Here is a 23,722-nt window from a genome sequence, read left to right on the forward strand (position 1 = left end):
TGATCAAATGAAAATACGCAAGCAAGAAGAATTACTTCCTCTTTCTCAAGAATCAAGTGTGCCTTATAGACAACATGTATTAGGTCTAGAAGTATTCTCTCTTCTAGATGCTTAAACCTGGTATTTACAAAGAAATGATTTTCCAAATCTATTTTCATTGCTACTTTTGACATCATGAATCATCAATGATCATCAGCTGTGTAACAGGTTACCAATGCTTCTTAAAATGTGGCTTAAAACATGCTAATTTGCTGTCAGCTGTTGATGTTAACATGTGCTGGGGATGATGTTCAGCAGTGGGGAAAGAGAGGTGAGAGAGGTAGCATTAGTGTTGTGGGACAGATTAATGAATCTTTGGTTATAATTCTCTTGTGTAATTAAAAAAAATGTGTGAATTTGGGATTTGCATCTAAAAATAGAAAATCTTGGAAATAGCTGCAGGCAGTAATTATTGGTTAAGTGCAATTAACAACAATCTGAATTGTCCTCAATGTGTTTTCTTCATTTCTTGTTTTTACTGATAGACCACTTGCATATAGTACACTGGCAGACCTGGTACATCATGTCCGTCAACATTTACCACTCAATGATCTCTCCCTTGCTGTCCAGTTATTTGCCAAGAACATTGACGATGAGTCGTTGCCTAGCAGTATCCAGACAATGTCTTGCAAGCTTCTACTAAATTTGGTAGACTGTATCCGATCTAAAAGTGAACAGGAAAATGGAAATGGTAGAGATATTCTTATGAGAATGCTGGAGGTATTAATCTGTTTAAAACATTTGCTCATGATTTGAATATCCTATTTTATAGTATGTTGTCAATCATATTTTACTTTCTCCTTTCTTCAGAAATGAGAATATATAGAAACAGTCTGCATACTGTATTTCATTTCAGGATTTTAGTGAAGGGCTCTTTAAAATGCAGTGCAGCTGGGATAATATCTCAAATACAGCTGAGGTGCTTTGCCAACTCATTTATTTAGTGACTTGTTTCAAAGCAGGAAACCAAATGTTTGCGATGCTAGGGTAAGAGGATTGTCTCACAGGTCCTTGGCATAGCCCAGAATAATCTGTAATATGTGCAATCTCTGAACTTTCAAGACCTACCTATCCTTTTAAGGATCATCTTCATATGGAGGACTTCTGAGGGGGCCTTTTTGTTACTTTTGAAAATCAGGGGTGCACCTGGGAAGCTGTCATCCATGGTGCAGTACAAGTGAAACACAACCTACTTGCTGTAGCCAAGTTTTAATGGAAGAAGGTTGTCTAGCATTTCTTCTGCCACAACTTGAAGATGCGTTCAGTTGTAGAGTGAAATAGTAAAACACTTGTAGGGTAAACAGTGCTTTAATGATCTAATTTTGGGATGTGTGACCATGTCTTGAAATCTAAATCAAACTAGTGCTTTAAGATGACAGAGGAAGCTGTGAGGCTGCTTGTTTTGGTGATACAGAAATTCTGAATGTAGTGGGTCCCCTGCATCTTTGACTCTTCTTCTGTCAGTGACAGACTGTCACAGTTCTGAGTGTCCCAGGGAAGAGTTTAGTCATTTTAGTCATCGCCAGATTATTTTGTATTACCTTTCTTAAAGCAGCAGTAGTTTAGGGAATGTCTTTCATCCTAAATATGGAATACAGGTGATAGAAAGAAGGGAGCATACTGAACTTTGCTGGTAGTGCAGAAATACCTGAGCAAGCTAGGTCGATCTAGACTTTAAAATCTGGGAAGTACAGAAAACTTTAAATTGAAACTTTGTGCATTATGTCCCTTGTTTGGTATCAGCCAAGAGGCAGAAATATTGGGGACCACTGTTCTGCAGGATTGATTATTACTTTATAAGGCTGATATGCTGCATATAACTAAAAGTTAAACCTATAATGTATACATCTTTTAATACATATCTGATATACAGTAAATATAGGTCTAACAAATTTGAGCTTTTTTTTTTGCTTAGTAGTAAATATTTATAGACTGAAATATCAAGTCTTATTTTTAAAAATGCATTCAAATAGCGTACATTTTAAATTAAGTAGAACTGGGGAGGTCAGTTTTTAGTTGATGGTTTTACTTGTTTTCAGCAAATATTTTTACTTTTAGAATTTGTTAAAAAGTAAGCAAGCTACTTGTTGATACATGTGAAATGAACATGTTAAATGTTTGCTGTCATTGGGTGACCTCAGGAATGCTGTTGTAAATTTTTTTATCTCCGTATGCTGACTTGAGTTATTAGTATTTTTAAATTTAGAATGGTTAGTTGAAGAAGAAACTTACTTTCTTTTTTCTCCACCTCCCTGCTCTTTGATTTGCCTTTCCTGTTTTTGCCATAGGTTTTTGTTCTGAAATTTCACACTATAGCACGATACCAACTGTCTGTAATCTTTAAGAAATGCAAGCCACAGTCTGAGCTTGGAGCTGCTGAAGCTGCGTTACCCGGAGTACCCACAGCAGCAAATGCAGCTCCTGTTCCTGTTCCGTCTCCTGCCCCAGCCACTCCAGTGGCCCCTGCACCAGTACCTGTGTTTGAAAAACAAGGGGAGAAAGAAAAAGAAGATAAACAGACGTTTCAGGTCACAGATTGCCGAAGCTTAGTGAAGACTTTGGTCTGTGGTGTCAAGACAATCACATGGGGCATAACATCATGCAAAGCTCCTGGCGGTAAAACTGCATGATATTTAATTACATTGATCTTTTGTAATTCTACAATTAAAACAATGAAAATACTTCTTTTTAACGGTTAACCACTGCTTTATTCTTTATCTTCTTTCAGAAGCACAATTCATTCCCAATAAGCAGTTGCAACCTAAGGAGACTCAAATCTATATAAAACTGGTAAAATATGCAATGCAGGCATTAGATATTTATCAGGTATGTAACCTGACTGTTTAGCACTTTTATTTGTACAGTTACTATGTGCTAGATCTTTTAATAAGGAATTATTCGCCAGGTAAAAGACAAATCTCACATGAGGTGTATTTTCATTAAGTCTTTAATTTCAGGAACACAGCTGTTGGGAAATGTTATGAATTTCAAAGTACTTACCACTTAACCAGAAACAAATTATTTTCTTAACAGCTGTTGTTGTCTGTGTTTACACAGTCAGGTCAGACTGAAAGCAATTGTCTTTTATGTGGTGGATTAGATGTTTTCAAGAGATAGTTTAGCTATCACCTGAATTATTCACACGGCTGCATATGTCTTCTGTAGCTACACATAGCACTGATGAAATGTACATGATTTGGAATTAAGTAACTTTGCAAATATGCTGGTTTGAAAATCTGTGGTAAGAAATACTCTAATATTTCCATTGTCACCATTGGTTTGTCTAATTGTATGTGGCTTTATGTGAAACCTGTAAAATGCCTTTACTTTTTTCAAAACGTATTCTAAGAATAGTGGGGGGAAAAGGTTACTCAATTCTGTAACCAATGTACGTGTGTTCTCAATTCCTGTAGGTCCAAATAGCAGGAAATGGACAGACATATGTTCGAGTAGCAAACTGTCAGACAGTCAGAATGAAAGAGGAAAAGGAAGTTCTGGAGCATTTTGCTGGTGTGTTCACAATGATGAACCCTTTAACTTTTAAAGAAATCTTTCAAACTACAGTTCCTTACATGGTGGAGCGAATCTCAAAAAACTATGCTCTTCAGGTATTATGTTTTTGTTTACTTTTTTCAGTTGACAATAAATACCATCCAGAAAATAGCTTATACCTGAAAGTACGTAAGGCTGATATGGAATTGGAAATAATAATGTTGAAATTAGCGTGCAGGATTTGAAGCAGTCTATGGAAACACTTTGTGAAGATGGATTCTCAAAAGCTTTCCAGACCAAGCTTAGAAGATATGAATAGAATCACACATAATCACAGAGCTGTTATGGTTGGAAAGGATCTCTATAGAGATCATCTAGTCCAACCTCTCTGCCAAGGCAGGGCCACCTAGAGCAGGTTACTCAGGAGTATGTCCAGATGGGTTTTGAATGTCTCCAAAAAGGGAGACTCAGCGACCTCCCTGAGCAGACTTTGTTCTTGAAATGTACTGAACATTGTGGAGTTCTTGTTTTGTTCAGGTAGTTGTGTTAGTGTTCTGCTGTTTTACAGAATACAAGTCCTATATTGCGCATTTAAAATTAAACTTTAAATTTGAATGGTTAAGTTACAGGCATGGTTGTTGCCACTGAGGATAACCTGAATCACTTGGGTGGCAGTGGAGATGGGGCAAGAAATTTGTCTTAGTTCTTTGTTTTAAATGGGTAGTGCATTTATCCCTCTGTTCTTTTCATTATAGCAACAATAACTCCTTTGTCATTTCATTCTATAGATTGTTGCCAATTCCTTCTTGGCAAACCCTACTACCTCTGCCCTCTTTGCAACAATTTTGGTAGAGTATCTTCTGGATCGGCTGCCAGAAATGGGCTCTAATGTGGAACTCTCCAATCTGTATCTCAAGCTGTTCAAGTTAGTCTTTGGCTCAGTTTCACTGTTTGCAGCTGAAAATGAACAAATGCTGAAGGTAAAGGTCATTTGTGTTAAAAACAAAAAAATCTGTTTTTACTTAATGCATTCTTCAGATGTCTGAAGAAACTTAGTTTTACACCGTCTAACATTTGATAGTCTTTTCATGTTTGAATCATTATTAGTGAAACATCTCAGTTTTTCCCAGATGCCGGGTACATTGCCTTATTTATAAAAGATGGTTTCTATGAATGTTTGCTTCATATTTGAAGCTATAAAGTGATGTACTAATTCTGAATATAAATGACTGATACGTGTTTGTGGTCTGATTAGGATTGCAATAAACCCATGTAACTTCACTGTCAGGATATGCATATCTTCTTGCATATTTTCCTTTTTGTTTCCATATTAAGACTTTTGCTTAGACTGGAATCACTCTTTTTTTTTTGTATGTTGCTGAATTTTGTTCATTCACATCATATTCAGTGACATTTACCTCTTTAGATATTTCTGTGCTCTCAAAAAGTCTGCATTAAAGAACGCTATTTCTGCTATTGACATCATGCTGTCTTTGTAGTCCAAGGATCTATTTAAGTTGATGAGATCATCTCATTAATCACTGAGTTTAGAAATACTGAGCTTGAAGGAAGTGTTCTGTTCTTATAGAAGTAGCAGCTGCCTATACCCAGAAAAACCATTAAGATATTAATTGAGCACTGCTCCTTCTCTCACCATTTCTCTCCATGTCTCTTCCTTCTACCTTAGAATAAACAACATTCTGATACACGTACCTGTGCGATAATAATTTCTGTGCTTAACAGTTTGTTGCAGCAGGATCAGTGCTGTTTTCCGGGTAGAACAGAGTGGTGGCTACTAATTTTTCCATATTCTTTGAAAGACAAAAGAATATGAAGCAATATATTCATATAATCTTGCTTAAGTTCTTCCAGTTTGTCATCAGAATCAAGGTCATTTGTATTTTATAAGCTGGAGATCCAATTTAAAGAGTGTGATGTACTACCTTCACAGTTTCACGCTTTTGTTACCTTTTTTGTTTCGCAGGATTGATGATATGGGCCTTGGGTAGACAATTTAATTGAATGATGAAGGCTATTTGCAGCATTTGCATAACAGTGTATAAAACTTTTCGATATTAATAAAATCCAGAATTGTATCACTGTTTGTCCCTGATCTGTGAGACTCCTTGTATTTATCAACTGTTTTTAATGATGTCTGGAAACCATTAATGTCTCTAGAAAGGCCACTGGTTCCATGACCACTTTTTTACTTGTAAAAGTTTGCTTTCAAAGAGCAGTTTTAGCATTCACAAGCCCTAAGAGTTAATGACAAAGTTAGATCAGGAGTAAATTAATATTGTGTCATTCTGACACTTCTGGTTTCTGCTATACATCCCTGGCTTCTGTGGAGCAAGTCTTTTTAATTGTGTCAGATTTGCAGAAAATTTTTGTTAAAGGTACTGCTTGGAGTAGCAAGCAGGCTTGAATGGCTAATATGAAAACAGGATTTAATTAAACAATGCTTAAGGTTCTTGATACTGTTCAAATACAGATTTAATTTTTACCTGTTTCAACAGTGGCATAAAATTAGTGTGGGATCAGAGCAGTTGGAATAGTTGAAGGTTTTTGATCTGAGAAACTTGTTGCATGCTAATATTGTACAGTACAATGATGATAAAATTAATATTTTAGTAATCTTCAAGCTTTTTTTTTTTTTTTATAGCCACATTTGCACAAGATTGTGAACAGCTCTATGGAACTTGCACAGACTGCCAAAGAGCCCTATAACTATTTTCTGCTACTCAGAGCACTGTTCAGATCTATTGGAGGAGGCAGTCATGATCTGTTATATCAAGAATTCTTGCCGCTGTTACCAAACTTATTGCAAGGTAGAACAATACCATCTTTTTCCACCCTGGTTTCTGATCTTTTTATGTAAATAGTAGTAATAAAGTTATGTTGTTAAAAAGCCCCCAAACTAAAGCCCTCATCCCCTTGATAAGTAGTTTCTGATTTTTAGCAGTTGATGAAATACCTTGAATGTGGCTTCTTTTCATTTGCTGTCAGCTGCTTCAGGCTCCATAGTTTTGGCTGCTTCACAATTTCTGCTGCTTTTTTTTTTCTGCTTTCATTGTGGGGCTGTTGGGTTTGTTTTTGGTTTTTTTTTTTTTTGTTTCCTTTGGTTATTTTTTTTTGCTTGGAAAGCTTTGTTAGCATGCGGCACTGAGGGACAAGAGTAACGGGAGAAGCAATAGTGCCAGGCCATCAATGGTTTTGTGGGTAGAACATTACAGAGAAGCTCTGGTTGATCTGCTTTTGAGGGCATGTGTATGCACCTGCAAGTGCATGGTAAATATAAATGCAGATAATGTTAGTCTGCAAAAAGAAATGGAAATAACAATCAGTTCATTGAGGATTTGCGCTTGCAAAAACTGCGTTCCAGAGATAATGATGAGCAAGGAAATGTGGAGAACTGTTTAAACCTAAGGACAAGCTAATGGGAGCAATTCCAGGAATGTGTAATCCACTGGTTTCTATGTACAGCTCTAGTGGCAATTTTTACTGTAGTTAGCAAATATATATGTTATTTATAGATCATTATATGATACATGTCTGTGCAGAAGTGCTAGATAGGTTTAGGAAAACTTGACGGGAAGAAAAATAAGTTCGGCAATGTGTGTAGTCTGTATGGGACAGTGAATGTACTTGAACTCATTTGATAGTTCTTTTCAGGATTTCAGATATTTCAAAACCAATTTGTTCTGTATGGATTTTAATTTTGTTGTTGATACAAGGCTGAGGTTTGAGTTAAATGATCTTTTTCTGGTTTTCATCTGTATTCAAATGCTACTTTATTGACTTTAATATTGAATTTTAGGATATGCAGAGATATTCCTTTTGTGTATGAATGTACCTACAAAAGCATTCACTGCCTAAAATCTTTAGATCCAAGTAAAAATTGTGAATGGTATTACATTTTGTAACTACATTATCTACGGAGTTGAAAGCTTTTAAAGATGTGAGGTTATTCTGAATTTAGGAAACAGCAGTTTGTAACAATAAACTGCCTTTTTCCTTTGTATAACTTCTCAATGATTTGCAGGACTTAATATGTTGCAAAGTGGCCTTCATAAACAACACATGAAAGACTTATTTGTAGAGCTCTGCCTCACTGTGCCGGTTCGTTTGAGCTCATTACTGCCTTATCTGCCAATGTTGATGGATCCCTTGGTGTCAGCTCTCAATGGATCTCAGACCCTGGTTAGCCAAGGCTTAAGAACTCTGGAATTGTGTGTGGATAACTTGCAGCCAGACTTTCTGTATGATCACATTCAGCCAGTTCGAGCAGAGCTGATGCAGGTAAACATGTTCTTTCCCATTAGACCACAAGAGGTCATTGATTCACTAAATATTATTAGAAATTTGGGTGAACTTTTGGTTATAAAAACTTAAATCTGTTATGAGAACCATACCAGTCTGGTGTGTATGTATAAGGCTAGTTGGTGTTGTGTTGTTAAACTGAAAACTGTGAAAAATTTGAAAGCGATTTGTTTTTTCTATGCCCCCTGTTAAAGACTTCTAACAGAGCGTATAGTTAGTAGTTGGAATTAAAGCAGTAAAGAGTTGGGTTAAAGTTAAGACTTGGAATTCAGTAGCAAGACTATTACTATGTTTAAGATAAGTTGGTACAGAAAATGATTTAAATGTTTTAATTAAAAAAAACCCCTAAAACCCAACAACAAAAAAACCTCAAGCAAACAACGCAAGCTTATTACCTTCAGCATCTTATGAGTGACAGCTGTATGAAGTCTTACGTATCCAGTGAAGATGATGTGACTGAAAGTTTGAACGTTTTAAATGTCTGTTTCCCTTAATACAGTGTTTTCATATAGTTTATCTTCTAAATATTCTTTATTTGCTTTTTATGTTTTAGAGCTAGATCTTTGAGATTATTTGATTTCAGCCTTGACCGCTGAAAAGCAAGCTTGCTTTTTGATGTAATCTAAAGCTACACTTAGGACAACCTTGTTACTAAATAGTTGAACTGTTGCAAGCTGAGACTGCATTTATTCCATCTAGATAAGTATTTTCTGGAAGTTACGGATCAATTAGCCAGATACAAGAATAAGTGTATTCCTTAATATTTTTTTACATTACAACTTGAAAAATGTTGAAGTGAGACTGGTCTGACCATGTAGCATTTAAAATATTTACAGGCTTTATGGCGTACACTGCGCAATCCTGCAGACAGCATTTCTCATGTGGCTTATCGTGTACTTGGTAAGTTTGGTGGAAGTAATAGGAAGATGTTAAAGGAATCACAGAAACTACAGTATGTAGTCACAGAAATCCAAGGACCCAGTATTACAATTGAATTTTCAGACTGTAAAGCGTCCATTCAGCTCCCAATGGAAAAGGTAAGAGCTTAAATTATTTTCTGTGCTAAGAAATTGTCTCAGTTTTTATTACAGATTTTTTTGAAGTTTGCTTGTAAAACCTAGAGAAAAATGTATGGTATGTCTGCCAGTTCCAGATGTGAGCTAGTAACTACAGAATTTGCATAATTAAAAGTACGTTTTAGGATCTCTTGCATACCTGATTTTTATTTTTATTTAATATCCCTTCAGTTAGACAAAGAGATTTCTAATTTGTTTGTAACGAAGACACAGAATCTAAACCCACTTACATATTTTTTTGAGTTGACAGACTTGGCAGGTAAAGGACAAAACATTGTTTCAGAAATCACTGCAAAGAGCTATTTTGCTTTTTTCACTATCTAGTGTGTAGTATCAGTTGAGAACCTCTGTAAAAGGCAGATAGACTTACAGTAACTTCTTCCTTCATTTTGACATGCAAAACTAGCAGAAGCTTGCCAACCTGTTCTTTCCTTATTGTCCCTTCAAACTGTTCTGTATGTCACCTCCAAAATTTAAACATGCTGTTCTGCTTTTAAAGAGTGATAGGATAAGAGATAAACTAGCCCAAATAAATGCTTTTCAGTACACATCTTTTTTTCTTCCCTTTTCTAACTTTTGCTGTACTGCTTCGATTAGGAGCAAGAATATACTCTAAATCCTCCTTATTTTCCTTTTGAAGTGTACTGAAAACTTACTGTAGAAATTTTTCTGTGATGATTATTAGAATGACTCCAGTGGTTTGGTTTTGTTTGTTGTTTCTAGGTTGGGTATAGTACTTCTCAGAGCTACAAAACTGCTTTGTACTTGTACAGGCTTTCATCTGACAATCTCAGTGTGTCACAAATGCTTAGCTCTCACTAATTACAGCAGTCTAATCAGTGTCTTGGGATCTGAGAGTGAAGCTATATTTTGAGTTAATTTGGCCTGTAGAGTTACTTACCTTTTCAATTACACTTTCATAAGTAGGTATGATCTGAATGTGGTAAACAGTTTTCTGTACAGGCAGCTGGGTCTCTGGCTCCATACAACCATCAGGCTTCAAAATAGCTTGGAAAAATCATTCTTAAAATACAGATAGCTTTATGGATCTCTCCTCTGTACTGGAACTGATGACTTGAATGTATATAAATACTCTAATTGCTGGCATTTTCCTGTCCAGCTAGGTTTAAGTTCAAAGTTTTCATGCATCTAAGGTGTTGGTTAATGACAGAGAATGACCTTCAGCTTCTTCGTGTTGACCAAGAAACAATGTATCTGCTGAATACTTTGTAACTGTAAACAGGAAATGTCAAATTAGAAGTAGAAAGAAGTGGAATAAGTTGAAAATGAGAAATCCATGTTTCTTTTCAGTGCTTTAGTAGTTTTCTGTGGTCTGTGTAAAATGTAGAATCATAGAATAGTCAGGGTTGAAAAGGACCTTAAGATCATGTAGTTCCAACCCCCTTGCAATGGGCAGGGACACCTCACACTAAACTGTACCACCCAAGGGTCTGTCCAGCCCGGCCTTGAGCACCGCCAGGGAGGGAGCATTCACAACTTCCTTGGGCAACCCATTCCAGTGCCTCACCACCCTAACAGTAAAGAATTTCTTCCTTATATCCAGTCTAAACTTCCCCTGTTTCAGTTTGAACCCATTCCCCCTTGTCCTATCACTACAATCCCTAATGAAGAGTCCCTCCCCAGCATCCTTATAAGCTGCCATCAGATACTGGAAGGCTGCTATGAGGTCTCCATGCAGCCTTCTCCAGGCTGAACAGCCCCAGTTTTCTGAGCCTGTCTTCATAAGGGAAGTGCTCCAGTCCCCTGATCATCCCCATGGCCCTCCTCTGGACTTGTTCCAACAGTTCAGTTCCATGACCTTTTTATGTTGAGGACACCAGAACTGCATACAATACTCCAAGTGAGGTGTCACGAGAGCAGAGTAGGGGGGCAGCATCACCTCCTTTGACCTGCTGGTCATACAACTTTATTAGGATCTTAATTCTAGTGTAAAAGTCGTGATCAAAATCTGAGCTGTTTGGCACTGAACCTTCCCAGGCTGTCAGAAGCATGATGCTAGGTCCTGTTCACCTTATCTGCTTCTTCCTTGTTATTGTTGAAGGAGGGAGGAACCTGAGCACTGCATTCCTGCTTGCATCACTGCATGTGAGAATATTTGTAGTCATAGAATATATTGTTCTTTTCATTGTGGTACTTAAAAGGTTATTCAAACAGTGATGGGATGACAGCTAGTAAAGTCAGTGAGCGGAAAGATGGTTTTCCTTTCAAAAAAGTCAGAGCCTTTTTATGCATAATCCTGGCTAAGCATAAATGGTTAGATTTTATTCACAATTGATCAAGTATCAGAATTTCTTATTTCGTGCGCTCCAAAACAACTTTTGCACGTTGTTTTACTTAGTGGCTGTATATAATTTATTTTTTTTTTTTTTTACTTTCTTGCTTTAGTTTTTTGGGAAGTATAGAAAGTATCTAGCTGTGCTTATGTATATGCAAAACAGACATTTTCCAAAAGTATGTACTCTCCATTTTCATTGCATTCATTATGTTAAGAGATTGTTTGTTTGAATTATTCTAAAATACATTAGATCTTCTTGCAAAGGAAGAATACTATTTCCATTAGAGTAAATGATGTTTAGAATTTACATACAGGGACATTTAATCATGATGTATGATTAAATGTATGATGAAAAATATGTTGCATGGAAAATATGACAAAATAATTTGTAAGATAGAACATTTTATGGTACCATTTATATGTGCATATAAATGCATTGGATACTAACAGTGTATAGGGATTAGGAACAGCAGTTATTGCAAGAGGGAAGGTAAGGAAGTTTTTCTGAGGGGGATAGAGAGAGAACAAAGGTGTACCTCACTCATGAATTCAAATGCTTTCTGACCATGCAAATTATCTGCAATGAAACTTTGCACTTATAGAAGCACAGCAAGTGTCTTGATAATTTCCAGTCTGCTCTCTCAGGCATTCTTTGCATTTCTTAACTTAGTAAAAAATGTACGTTCTTTTAAAGTTACTTTTAATATATGTTAAGATGCCATTCTCTTGACTAATGACCTCATCGTAAATATTAAGAACAAGAAGTATTTGGTTACTATCTTTTTTTCATTATAGGCAATTGAGACTGCTTTGGACTGCCTGAAGAGTGCTAACACAGAACCGTATTATCGGAGGCAAGCGTGGGAAGTAATCAAATGTTTTTTGGTAGCTATGATGAGCCTGGATGATAATAAACATGCATTATACCAGCTTCTTGCACATCCCAAGTATGACAATTCTTTAAACATAAATGTGTATGTAAAATTTACAGTGTTTCTAGAACAACCTAATTTAGAGACAGTGGTTAGTCTAGGTAACTTCATCTTAATGGCATTTTTACCTGATTCCTTTTAAATCAGTTCAGGACTCTCCAGTAAGAGGAATCCAGTCAACAGATTGTGTAATGCCAGTGACATGTCAATGTTCATACTTTAATTCCCCCCCTAATCACAGTCCAATGTACAATCTGTTACATTTTTTAAATTAATTTTAGTTTAGTATATTTAAATAGTTGGAATACTCTGGTCCTTAATTGCATTTTTAAGACTAACTTAGATTGTGATGCTTTGTGTGTACATTGAACTTTTTACTAAAATGAAAGAGATACAAAATACAGTTTCATTTAGTGACCAAACTATAACATAGTCACAGATGTAACCTGTGTTGATGTTACTGTGGGGGCTTTTTATTGATACTTTTAATTACATATTTTACAGTTTTAGTCATTGATATGTAATGAGTTTATTGCTTTTAGACAACTTTGACGTCTTTGCCCACGAAGAGTGTGCTGACTTTGACTCTTTCAGTGTAGTAAATACAGCTAAAGATTATGGTAGCTTTTATAATTTGGACTTGTTAGACTTGACATAAATATGATTTTGCAATGAATAGGTTTTGTTGGGCAGTGATTTGATAAATAATGTTTCAATCTTTCAAGATTAAAATCAAATGTCATTTTAAAAAAGGGAAAATGTCAAAATATTGAAAATGACATTCTGTAATTGAGTTGCAGTGTGATGCCTGTATACCTATTATTTGCAATATGTGTGGCTTCTTCTAAACCACTGGCTTTAAATGTTCCTGATGAAATTGAGCTATCGATCATGTTTGAGACCACTGCTTGACAAAATTAATATGGACGGAGTTAACTGGTCTAGCTCTGTCAAAATGAGGGGAAAACAGGAGGTGGAGAAGGAGTTAGATATTGAAAGCAAACTTTAAATCAAGTACTTGACACTGCTCACAACTGAGCTGCCGGAACTGCAGTTTAGGGTTCTAATGAACTTCATTTTGTCTTTCAGCTTTACTGAGAAGTCCATACCCAGTGTGATTATTTCTCATCGATATAAAGCTCAGGATACTCCAGCTCGTAAAACGTTTGAACAGGCATTGACAGGGGCGTTCATGTCAGCAGTCATCAAAGATCTGAGGCCCAGTGCTCTACCTTTTGTAGCCAGCTTAATCCGCCATTACACAATGGTGGCAGTTGCTCAGCAGTGTGGTAAGTAAAGGGGACTAGAAATCATGTGGACTGTCATGAGAGGGGTGGAGAAGTTTATTGATTTTCTAATAGTGATTTGTTTTAAAGTCATGATATTGCAGTGATTTCTGGATAGATATGTTGCTTTTTGTTTGATGGCTGAATTACATTTCAATTCTTTTGAGCAGTAAAAAATTATGAGGCAGATTTAAAAAAACCATCCTTGACCTAATAATACTTTTTTAAAATGCTCCACTTAATGAAATAATTACAGCTTAGCACAGGTTATATTTCCAGATAATTTGTGTTACTTGATATATGCAGTTATTTTTGTAGGTGGTATTTAATTGGGTTGTTTCCACTCATGGTTTTGAAGGACCATCAGAGAAACGAAGTAAGTGTCAGAGCACTGCAGTGCATTGTACCTATGGAGAAAACTTTTTGCTTGGAATTATACTGTATGACAAGTAATTTGGGAAAAGACATAGTATAAGCATATCACTGTTCATTGTCACATTAATGTAAGTTGAATTTTTATGATTCTTCGTTTTAATTAAATCTTCTTTCAGTGCATATTCTAATGCATAGAAGAAAATATTCAAGTAGATACAATCTTTCTTTCTTCTAAAAGTGAAGAATGCCTTAGAATCCGTTTATATGCAAATAGACACAGTGCTTACTGGTTTTGCCATCAACTAGTCCGAGGAGTAGTAAAATCTAATCGAAAGACTATTCATAGTGAAATAGCCATTGTTTTATCTTTTTTTTACCTCTCTTTCTTCTCTTCCCCAACACAAATTACAGGTCCTTTTTTGCTGCAGTGCTACCAGGTTGGAAGCCAGCCTAGTACAGCCATGTTTCACAGTGAAGAAAATGGGTCAAAAGGCATGGATCCCTTGGTACTTATTGACGCCATAGCAATCTGCATGGCATATGAGGAGAAGGAACTCTGCAAGATAGGAGAAGTTGCTCTAGCAGTGATATTTGATGTCGCAAGCATTATCTTGGGTTCAAAGGAAAGGGTAATATATATATATATTTCTTTTATTTTTTTTTTAATGAATTTGAATGATGTTAATTTCAGCCAATACAAATTTGCTTCTAAAATTTTGGAGACTACCAATGAGCTGAAAAAGCAAACTGATACATTTCTTTCTGTCCAGGCTTGTCAGCTTCCCTTGTTTTCATACATTGTGGAACGTTTATGTGCTTGCTGTTATGAACAAGCTTGGTATGCTAAACTAGGGGGTGTTGTGTCGATTAAATTTCTTATGGAACGACTGCCACTAATTTGGGTCCTCCAGAACCAGCAGACTTTCCTGAAGGCACTTCTGTTCGTTATGATGGATCTAACTGGAGAGGTATTTAATGAATTAATTATATCAAATAGTATGGGGAAAACAAGCTTTTGTTCCTAAATTCACCCAGATTGAACTCTTGCTAATCTTGTTTTTACTTAACTTCAGAATATATCATATCTATGATAGTTATATGTAAATTTTAGTCATTTTAACTTAAACCAAGACCTGAGGTTAGGAGTGAGGTCTGTTTTTTCTACATAACTTCTTCGAAGTTGTTGGGATTACATTGGTTTCTTTCAGAGGAGATGTGTACAGGTCACATTTAGATCAGGGGAAGAGCTAGATTCACTGTCACTTGCATGAAAAACACTGGTGTGTTTTGTTTAGTTTGAAAGTTGTTCATGTTATCAAAAAGCTGTATATAGTTATAGATACCTAGAGAATTGCAGGCTTGACCTTTTCTCAGTTGTGAATCATACAGTGACAGCATTGCTAAGAGTTCCATCACTTCAGTTAGTTTATAAATTGTACTGTATTGCAGCTTTTAGTTTTGGAATGGTTGGTGGGAAGACTAGTTTAATGTGTGTTCTGTACAAGCTTTACATGGTTTTAGCTGTTTGCAGAGGATTCATCAAAATCAAATGCTTAGTTCATTGATGATTAGTGTGTAGATTTGTGATCTTTGTTCTGTACATATTTAATAAAAATAACCTATGATACCTTAGGTTTCCAATGGAGCAGTTGCTATGGCAAAGACTACATTAGAACAGCTTTTAATTAGATGTGCAACTCCTTTAAAAGATGAAGAAAAAACAGAAGAAATCCTAGCAGCACAGGAAAAGTCTTTCCATCACGTCACACATGACCTTGTTCGAGAAGTAACCTCTCCAAACTCCACTGTGAGAAAACAAGCCATGCATTCGTTGCAGGTACTTGCACAGGTCACTGGAAAAAGTGTCACAGTGATTATGGAGCCACATAAAGAGGTAAGAGAAATACTTACTAAAAGTGCATTTAAAGTTGTTTACCAGTTTGGATTTGCAAAATGCTTTTCTGAGTACATTTTCCCACATCAGTGATAGCATATGCTTGTCATTTGCTAGGTTTCATTGTTCTAAAATACACCGTGGTTGCAGTACTGTAGAGATGCATACAAGCTGTGCCTGACTACTTAGCCAGTATTTATAGTGTCTTCAGGTTGCTTTACTTCCTGGTATTATGGGCTGCTCATCCTACCACTGATCAGACATAGGCTAGGCCAGGTAGATACTGCATTTAGAACATCAATTTTGTGTTATTTTCTTAATATGAAGTACATTGCTATGCATTTCGGTATCCAGGAGGAGACTATAAAGATCAAAGCTGTTTGAAATAACTTTTTGCTTGATACTTCTTAAAGCTAATAGCATTGATGCTTTTGAAAGAGAAGTAAATGTACATAAGACCTAAGGGCCACCACAACATATGAAATTGTGGCTGTCATTAAGGTAGTTTGTGAACATACAGAGAAACCTGCTAATTGGTATCTTTTGCTAATGGTGTTTAAATAGGAAAGAGAAGTTGATATGATGGAAAAAACTTAACATGAATGTTTTTGGTTTTCTGATGCTTTAGGAGCTTAAAATATTCTTGACCTGAACATTTGAAATGCTCAGGTCTATGAATTTCTTATATATAATATATATAATAATAAAATAATTGAATATTGTGAATTTATTTAAATATCATAGATCTGTTCTCAGAGAATATGTAATAATTACAGTTACCGAGTTGTTTTAGTAGCTGTCTATGAATCAGTTCAGTTCAGAAAAGTACTTTTCTTCTTGCATAGTGATTTCTGAAGAGGTATGTCTGTAGCCACAGTAGTAAATGGGTAGAAACATGCAGCCATGACCCAGTAGTGTCCTCTTAATGGTTAGGTCTGTAAGGTCATTTGAATAGACTGTTAATTCAGTAATCTAAATTACATTGTGTAGGTTCTCCAAGACATGGTTCCTCCTAAAAAACATTTGCTTAGGCATCAACCAGCAAATGCCCAGATTGGCCTGATGGAGGGAAATACATTTTGTACAACCCTGCAACCCCGATTATTTACAATGGATCTGAATGTTGTGGAGCACAAGGTTTTCTACACAGAGGTACTTTCCTTTTATGTTCTGATAATGTAGATGCTTAAGTAGAGATGGTGTTAGAACTTTCATTGTTAAAAATACACATTTTTCTCTGTGCATTTTAAACTTTCACCAAAATGTAAGATTTTACCTTTTGAAACATGAACTGGGATCTGCCTTTACCTGCAGCATACTAGCTCTGAGCTCAGCAGTCTGTGAAATACATTAAATGAACTTTGGTGTTGAAGTCCTAATCTAGCAGCCCTAACTTTCATATTTAGGTCTTATTTTATGCACAGTATATCTACTAAATAAATTGTTGTAACACCAAAACATAGATATTGTTTAAGGTTTATGAGTCCGTAACAGTTTGAATAAAATCGGATATAAAACTAGTGTGTAGATTAAACTTAGATAAACCGTCTAGTCCTTTGGTTATCTAGCTGTCTTGTCCAAATATAAGCTCAGGATGTCTTTAATTCCAACAGTAATTGCAATTAGTAGGGCCAGGTATGCAGAAGATCCTCTGGTTTTGACTTAAGACAAAACCAAAGTGCTGTACATCAAAAATGTCTGTAAAGGTGAGAGTGATATATTGGTATTTTTAATATCTGAATCTTGTTAGCGTTCTTGGATATAGGTGCAACGTGGACATTATGAACTCGCATAACTTTGTTGCAGTCTGTTCAGTGTTTTCTAACTAGATCTATACACATACATTGAAGATGCTTGCCTGAGGAGCAAGAGCAAAGAGGAGAGCTCTGTAGGAAAGGATTGTCCATCTGGATATTAGAATTCCAGAAGACATTTTGAGCACATTTTTTCCCTGTTAATCTCCTTCTGTTTTCTTACCTCATTCCTCAATATTTTCATTTCTCTTATACTGTCATTCAGGGGGCAAGCTTTTCTGTAGACCTGCTCTTCTTCTATCATATGAGCAGCCTGTTTGCAAATAGACTAGCAAGGTACAGGCCAACAAAATGCAAAATGGCTAATTATTGCCTGACTTTTCTCTGGTGGCAGTGCTAATGGGCTCTCTAGCCTCTGGCTAACCACCAGTTTTAATAGGAGCTTACACCCTGATTTTGAGTAGAATTTTTCCTGTTGGTGAGATTTGAAGGGTGATTATTGTGCTTCCTTGAACTTTGCTCTTTGAGGAAACAAGACTCAAAAAGTAATAATACCATTTCAAATATGGTTTGCAATGCTAAGCTGAAATGATTTCTTTTCTTTTCTCTAGTTACTGAATTTGTGTGAGGCTGAAGATGCTGCTTTAATGAAACTACCCTGTTACAAGAGTCTTCCATCACTTGTACCTCTTCGGATTGCAGCCCTAAGTAAGTAGAACTTCCTACGCAAAGTTTGGTGTAGATAAGTGACCTTGTGAGCAGCGGGCAGTCGTCTCCCCAAGATCAGCAGGAAACTTGAGACTGATGGCTGCTCTGTAGAGGTCACAGTTTAATGGAGAGAAAAATGGGAAAGTATCACTGCTTTCATAGTGACTAGGATTTAGCTTCTGAAATTAACCCAAAATATTTTTCAGACTAATTATGTTGTATAGCATTAGGAAAGCTGTAGAATGCTGTTAATAGCATTCCTAATCTTTCACTATTTTATGATGCCTGTAGCTTTTGGCAAAGTATGCTATAATTTATCTGTCGGTAATTTAAGATGAAATAGAAGAAACTTGAAGAGAAGAAATGTAGAATTAGGTTTTGGCGTGTTTTGTTTTTTCTTCCTTGATACTGAGTTAACAAAGAGAACAAATTTGATGTTTGCAGATGCTCTAGCTGCCTGCAATTACTTGCCTCAGTCAAGAGAGAAGATCATTGCTGCACTTTTCAAGGCACTTAATTCAACAAATAATGAACTGCAGGAGGCAGGAGAAGCATGCATGAGAAAGGTTAGTGTATTAAAACAGTGTTGCTTTTGAGGCCATTGTTCTGTCTGCTTTACTTCCTTGTTACAAAGCTTCTTGTGAAAGTTCTGTATAGTAAATGATGGCTGTTAACTTCTTGTTAGTGACACCAATATAATTAAGTTTCTGTCAGATGTGGTTTTTTTGGGGGGTGATTTGAAATTAGCCATAACACTTTCTTCTGATTGAAATTAAGCATTAAAAGCTCTTGGGCAAGGACCAAGTCTTTCAGTCTTTCTGTCTGTCTGGTCTTTTGGTCTTTCTGTTTGTTTGGTCTTTGTAAAATGAATCTTCTTTTCTAAATAAATAGTGTCAGTCCTTCCCAGCAGTTTTGCAAATGTTCATGCCTGGCTTTATTTTAAATGCTTTTCTCATGTTTCTCTTTTGTTCCTAAAAAGTAGTAAAAGACCTCATAGTTGTTTTTGGAAAAGTAAGCAATACAGCACATCGCAGTATGGCAGTTACTTTAAGGAACAGGGCTGTGGCTGTTCTTTATGTTCAGAATTAGTATCCTTATGTGGTGCTACACTACCCTGTCTGGGGGATGCTAGGACAGGGTAGTGAAAAAAGCTGGAAGGACAGTGAAAAGGCTATTCTCTCATCATGATTTGTTGCACAGTAAATATGCTTAATTCTTATTCAGGAAGATTTTAATACCATTTTTCTTGATAGAGAAAATAATAAAAATACAGCCTCTGTACTGTGTAGATTTCCTATTATCTAATGGGGAATATAACTAGAATAATACTGCTGGTTTACGATTGTTTAGGCCATTTTACTGGAGGTCAGACGTTGTCTTTTCATGTCACTCTGGTCATGAGAGGGAATGTACTTACTATTTATGGCTTGCTGACAGTACAGTTTGGTTGAGAGGTAAGAGGAAGCAAATAAGGGTTATTCTGACCTTTGCAGTTGGTATAAGATTTTTCGGATTGTTTTTTCTCTGTCATAAATCTATGCTCACAGGATGTTTGGTTACGAAATACTCTCTTTGGCTGCTTGCAGCCAGGTTCTCTTGGACTTTTATATTACTCAGAATGCATGCAGACTCTAAGACAGAACTCTGCTCTTGTCTACAGCCAGATGAACGGCAGTTCTTAATAAGGCAGTGTCTAAGTAGTTTGTCCATAGCTGTATATTTAATTTATAGTTGTGGCCATTTTTCAGTCTGTCTGTAATTAAGATCTCCTCCTTGAGTATATTATGGAATATCCTACTGTGTGTCAGAAATGCCTAAATGCTTCCCAGATTCATCTTGTCACCATGTATATTTCCAGCAAAAAACATTTAAGGTATTGCATTCTGAAAGTACAAAATAAAATGAGAAATATCAAGTCAGCAGAATTCATTTTAAGAAAGGTGCTTGCACAAAAATCACTCTCCTCTCCATCTGTATCTTAAACCTGTACTCTCTTGCAGTTCTTGGAAGGAGCTACCATAGAAGTTGATCAAATTCATACACACATGAGACCGTTGCTTATGATGTTGGGAGACTATCGAAGTCTGACACTGAATGTTGTGAATCGTCTGACTTCTGTCACTAGACTTTTCCCAAACTCTTTTAATGATAAATTCTGTGATCAGATGATGGTAAGCTCATTTATGTTTTCTTTAGCTCTTCCCAAAGAATTTGTCTTCTAAGGAGTATTCATATTGTTGAAAGGTTAAAGAACAAATCAGTAGTAACTCAGTGTACAAACTGGTAGTATAAGATTCTTGTTTCACAATTCATAGAAAAAAACCCCACATTTTTAAAGAGCTAAAACATTTTAAAGAGCTGCTAAACCAGAAGGTTAGATCTTCTTTTCTAGTGAAGACATACCTAGTTATGCTGAGGTCTGCTTGGACAAATTTATCATTAAGCAAGGTGCTAGCAGCACAATATGCTATGGAAACCCTTGAAAACCTGTTATGTTTCCTAATAAAGTAAGTCTGTTTTGGTGTTTTTTCAGTTTTTAAAAGGGTGGAAGGTTTTACCCTTCCTATTTGCCATTTTTAAACTGTGAATTCTTTATCCTTTTGCCATGGATGTTCAAATACTTAAATGCGTACATATCAAGGAAATCATTAGACAAATGTAAGCCTATCAGATTTTTATGCCGTTTGATGTATGTTTTATAATCCCTGCTTTCTTTATTATGGAAAGGACTTCTAACAACAGCAAGCTCTTCATTCTGAGGCAATGAAAATAACTAATCAGTTTTTCCTTTGTTTCCTTCAAATAATCACTTTTGACTCCACTTGTTTTCTTGTAACATATGCTGTCACTTGCTAAAATGGAATAGTATAGTTAGAATAATAATGCTAATTATTCTCTCTTTGTAGCAACACCTGCGTAAATGGATGGAAGTTGTAGTTATTACACACAAAGGTGGACAGCGGAGTGATGGAAATGTAAGTTAGTGAATTCTTGTATATGTGAAGACAAGAAAAAACAGTATTTTTGGAATTACAGAACTCAGTTGTAAACGTTGCCATAACTGATTACACACTGATGTTTTGTTACAAGCTAATGAACTTAGATGTATGTTGAATATTTGTTACAACTCTTAGTAAGAGGAGCTTCTTATCTGCTGATAGTGGTTACTTTAAAGCCTATTCTATACAGGTTGGTGTGGAACGGCTCATTGGTTTTTATTTTTTTTCTCAGGATTTTCTGCTTAGAAATCTGTTCTTCATTGGAATGGCTGATAAGCTCAGCAGGATATTCCCTTTTTTTCCACTAATATGTTTTATATTCATGACATAGTATTTTGAAAATTCTACAGAATAATATAATCCCACTTAATTTTAATGATAATTTTTAATGATACTATAGAATTTACAAAAAACAAGTTGAGATCACATTAAAATCTCTCTCCCATCCAGACTAATGGTCTCGACGTCGAACTATGGGAAGCTGATCAGTGTTCTTATAAATGGAAAATGGCACAGTGGAATGACAACACTGTGTCCTCTTAGCAGTTCAGCACTGAAGGGAATTCCTGCTTCCGTGTAGCTTCATGTAAATTACCAGAAGCTCCGTAATTCTATAAAGATTTTACTAATAACTTATATTAATTGTTGAGATTTATTATTGCAAGTAGGAAAAAATGGGGGAATCTTACTAATCTCTTTGTTTTTCAAATGAGAATGAAATTAGACTGTGTTTTTATTTCCCTCAAAACATGGAAATGGCTTTTCTTCACTCTTTCCTGTCATTGTAAAGAGAACTTTTTAATATGAATTTAGTAATTGCTTTGTATTTGACCTAGATGTTCTCTAATGGAATAGAATTTGTTTCTTATGTTTAAACTTAAAAACTGTGCGTTTTTTCAGTTAAACGCATTGTATTCAGGTCAGAGTAGTTCTAAGGTCTCCATAGTCTTCTTTTGGGATTCTCTTTTCCTCAAGTGTGATGATTACAGGTATCTTGCAGATCTTTTTATAGCAATAGTATTTTGGAGCGCCTCTAGAACAGTTTCTGGTTGTCCCTAAATCACATGTAGTTGTGAATTCTTCTGCTCTTAATGTCTTCCATTGATGTTTTCTATGAGTTGTGTTTTTAGTCTCCTAAGCATGTAATTTTTTATTTTAGTGTTGGCTTAAAACCTATATATGTTGAGTGGGAGGTACACACAAGACATATGACAGAAGGAATCTATTGTTGCTATTTTGGGGGAGGAGAGAAGTCTGTGGAAACATTTCCAAATAGAATTGTGTGACTGCAAAGCTGATTGAAATATTACTGTTTTCCTCACAGTTGTTGCTCTAACATTTTCTTAAAAATAAAAACTTGAGGAAACTGAAGGAAGGCACAGACTGTATGGTCTTTATACGATTGCTGTGGCAGCCTGTGTTCGTTTGTCTGTATGCTCTAATTGTATTTTCTAAATGTGGAAAACTAGGATGGCGAAACAGGGGGTCAGAGTTACTGTAGCTGGCCTTTTCCTTACTCATGTTTTCTTAACCATAGTAAGATTTCAAAATCTGAGGTACTTGCAAGCAATGTTGGGCAGTGTTACTGGTGTAGGTTGCATCATTCAGAGTGGATGAGTGTTTGGATCTAGGAGATGGTAAACATGCAGTGGTGAATGGAATCGGTAGGGAAAGTCTTAGGTTTGCCAGCTGAAACAGTACAGAGCACTGTTACTTATGGTAACTTTTTTTTGCCCTGAAGGGTTTTCATCTTTTTCTAGCAGCAGTTAATGAAGGTGCCACTTGATGGTAATGCTGGTGGTGTCATGCAGCTCTCCAGCTGAGTGCAGAGTGGCTAGTCAGTGAAGCTTCTGAATGAAACAGCCCAGGAGTCTATGGAATATAGAGTTTTCATATGTAAATGAAAATTCTAGACAAACTGAAAACTTCAGACATCTCAGTTTAATATGCTGCATAATAATTAACAGCTATTGTGGAGATCCACATTGATGCCAGAATAACTAAGCTCTTCATTCATTTAAAATGACAGTCCTACTGTCTTCCTGAACTGTATCTTTGCTATTTAGATAAATGAACAAATTAAAACATAACATATTAAGTAGCGATTAAGGTCTAATTCATTGGCCTAATGAGTGAAATCTTTGATTTAAATCCCTCCTTCCTTTCTTCCCTGCCTCCCCAAGGAAGAGAGTAGAGTTTAAGTCATATCCAGTAATCAAAACCCCCAAGTTTTGAATAGATGGTTGTGTCTCCTCTTGTGAACGGTGGCAGCATGTGGAAATTCTGCATTGCAGCCTATTAGAAGGACTTCGTATCTTGGTAGTCAAAGTATTGAAAGTGGTTTCTTAATTGATGGTGGACAGATTTTTCTTGGAAGATGCTAAAATATTGTTTCCCCTGACTCAGTAATCTTGTGTCTATTTTTTATTCATTATAAATATTTGAGAAGCTGTGTCTAAACAACATACACGTAAAAAAAGGATGCTTTTCATCCTAATTCTTAGAAGAGCAGTTCAGAGCATGGGAGATATTCATTGTCTCCATTCTTTCA

At 36.0% G+C, this 23,722-nt stretch overlaps 1 protein-coding gene across 2 annotated transcripts in view; it reads left to right on the forward strand.

The window, feature by feature from the left end:
* Positions 1-23,722, forward strand: part of TRRAP (transformation/transcription domain associated protein) — a 101,021-nt gene that overhangs the window by 14,052 nt on the left and 63,247 nt on the right. For both annotated transcript variants that reach the window (XM_065684396.1, XM_065684397.1), the window contains exons 15-32: positions 525-759; positions 2,328-2,655; positions 2,768-2,865; positions 3,453-3,647; positions 4,320-4,511; positions 6,194-6,359; positions 7,574-7,830; positions 8,688-8,888; positions 12,019-12,170; positions 13,245-13,444; positions 14,228-14,445; positions 14,587-14,784; positions 15,450-15,710; positions 16,701-16,862; positions 18,076-18,172; positions 18,617-18,738; positions 20,173-20,343; positions 21,079-21,147. In XM_065684396.1, the coding sequence (XP_065540468.1) occupies positions 525-759; positions 2,328-2,655; positions 2,768-2,865; positions 3,453-3,647; positions 4,320-4,511; positions 6,194-6,359; positions 7,574-7,830; positions 8,688-8,888; positions 12,019-12,170; positions 13,245-13,444; positions 14,228-14,445; positions 14,587-14,784; positions 15,450-15,710; positions 16,701-16,862; positions 18,076-18,172; positions 18,617-18,738; positions 20,173-20,343; positions 21,079-21,147 (3,322 nt within the window). The remainder of the gene's footprint in view (positions 1-524; positions 760-2,327; positions 2,656-2,767; positions 2,866-3,452; positions 3,648-4,319; positions 4,512-6,193; positions 6,360-7,573; positions 7,831-8,687; positions 8,889-12,018; positions 12,171-13,244; positions 13,445-14,227; positions 14,446-14,586; positions 14,785-15,449; positions 15,711-16,700; positions 16,863-18,075; positions 18,173-18,616; positions 18,739-20,172; positions 20,344-21,078; positions 21,148-23,722) is intronic.

This window comes from Lathamus discolor, chromosome 6 (assembly GCF_037157495.1).
Source record: "Lathamus discolor isolate bLatDis1 chromosome 6, bLatDis1.hap1, whole genome shotgun sequence".
NCBI lineage: Eukaryota > Metazoa > Chordata > Aves > Psittaciformes > Psittacidae > Lathamus > Lathamus discolor.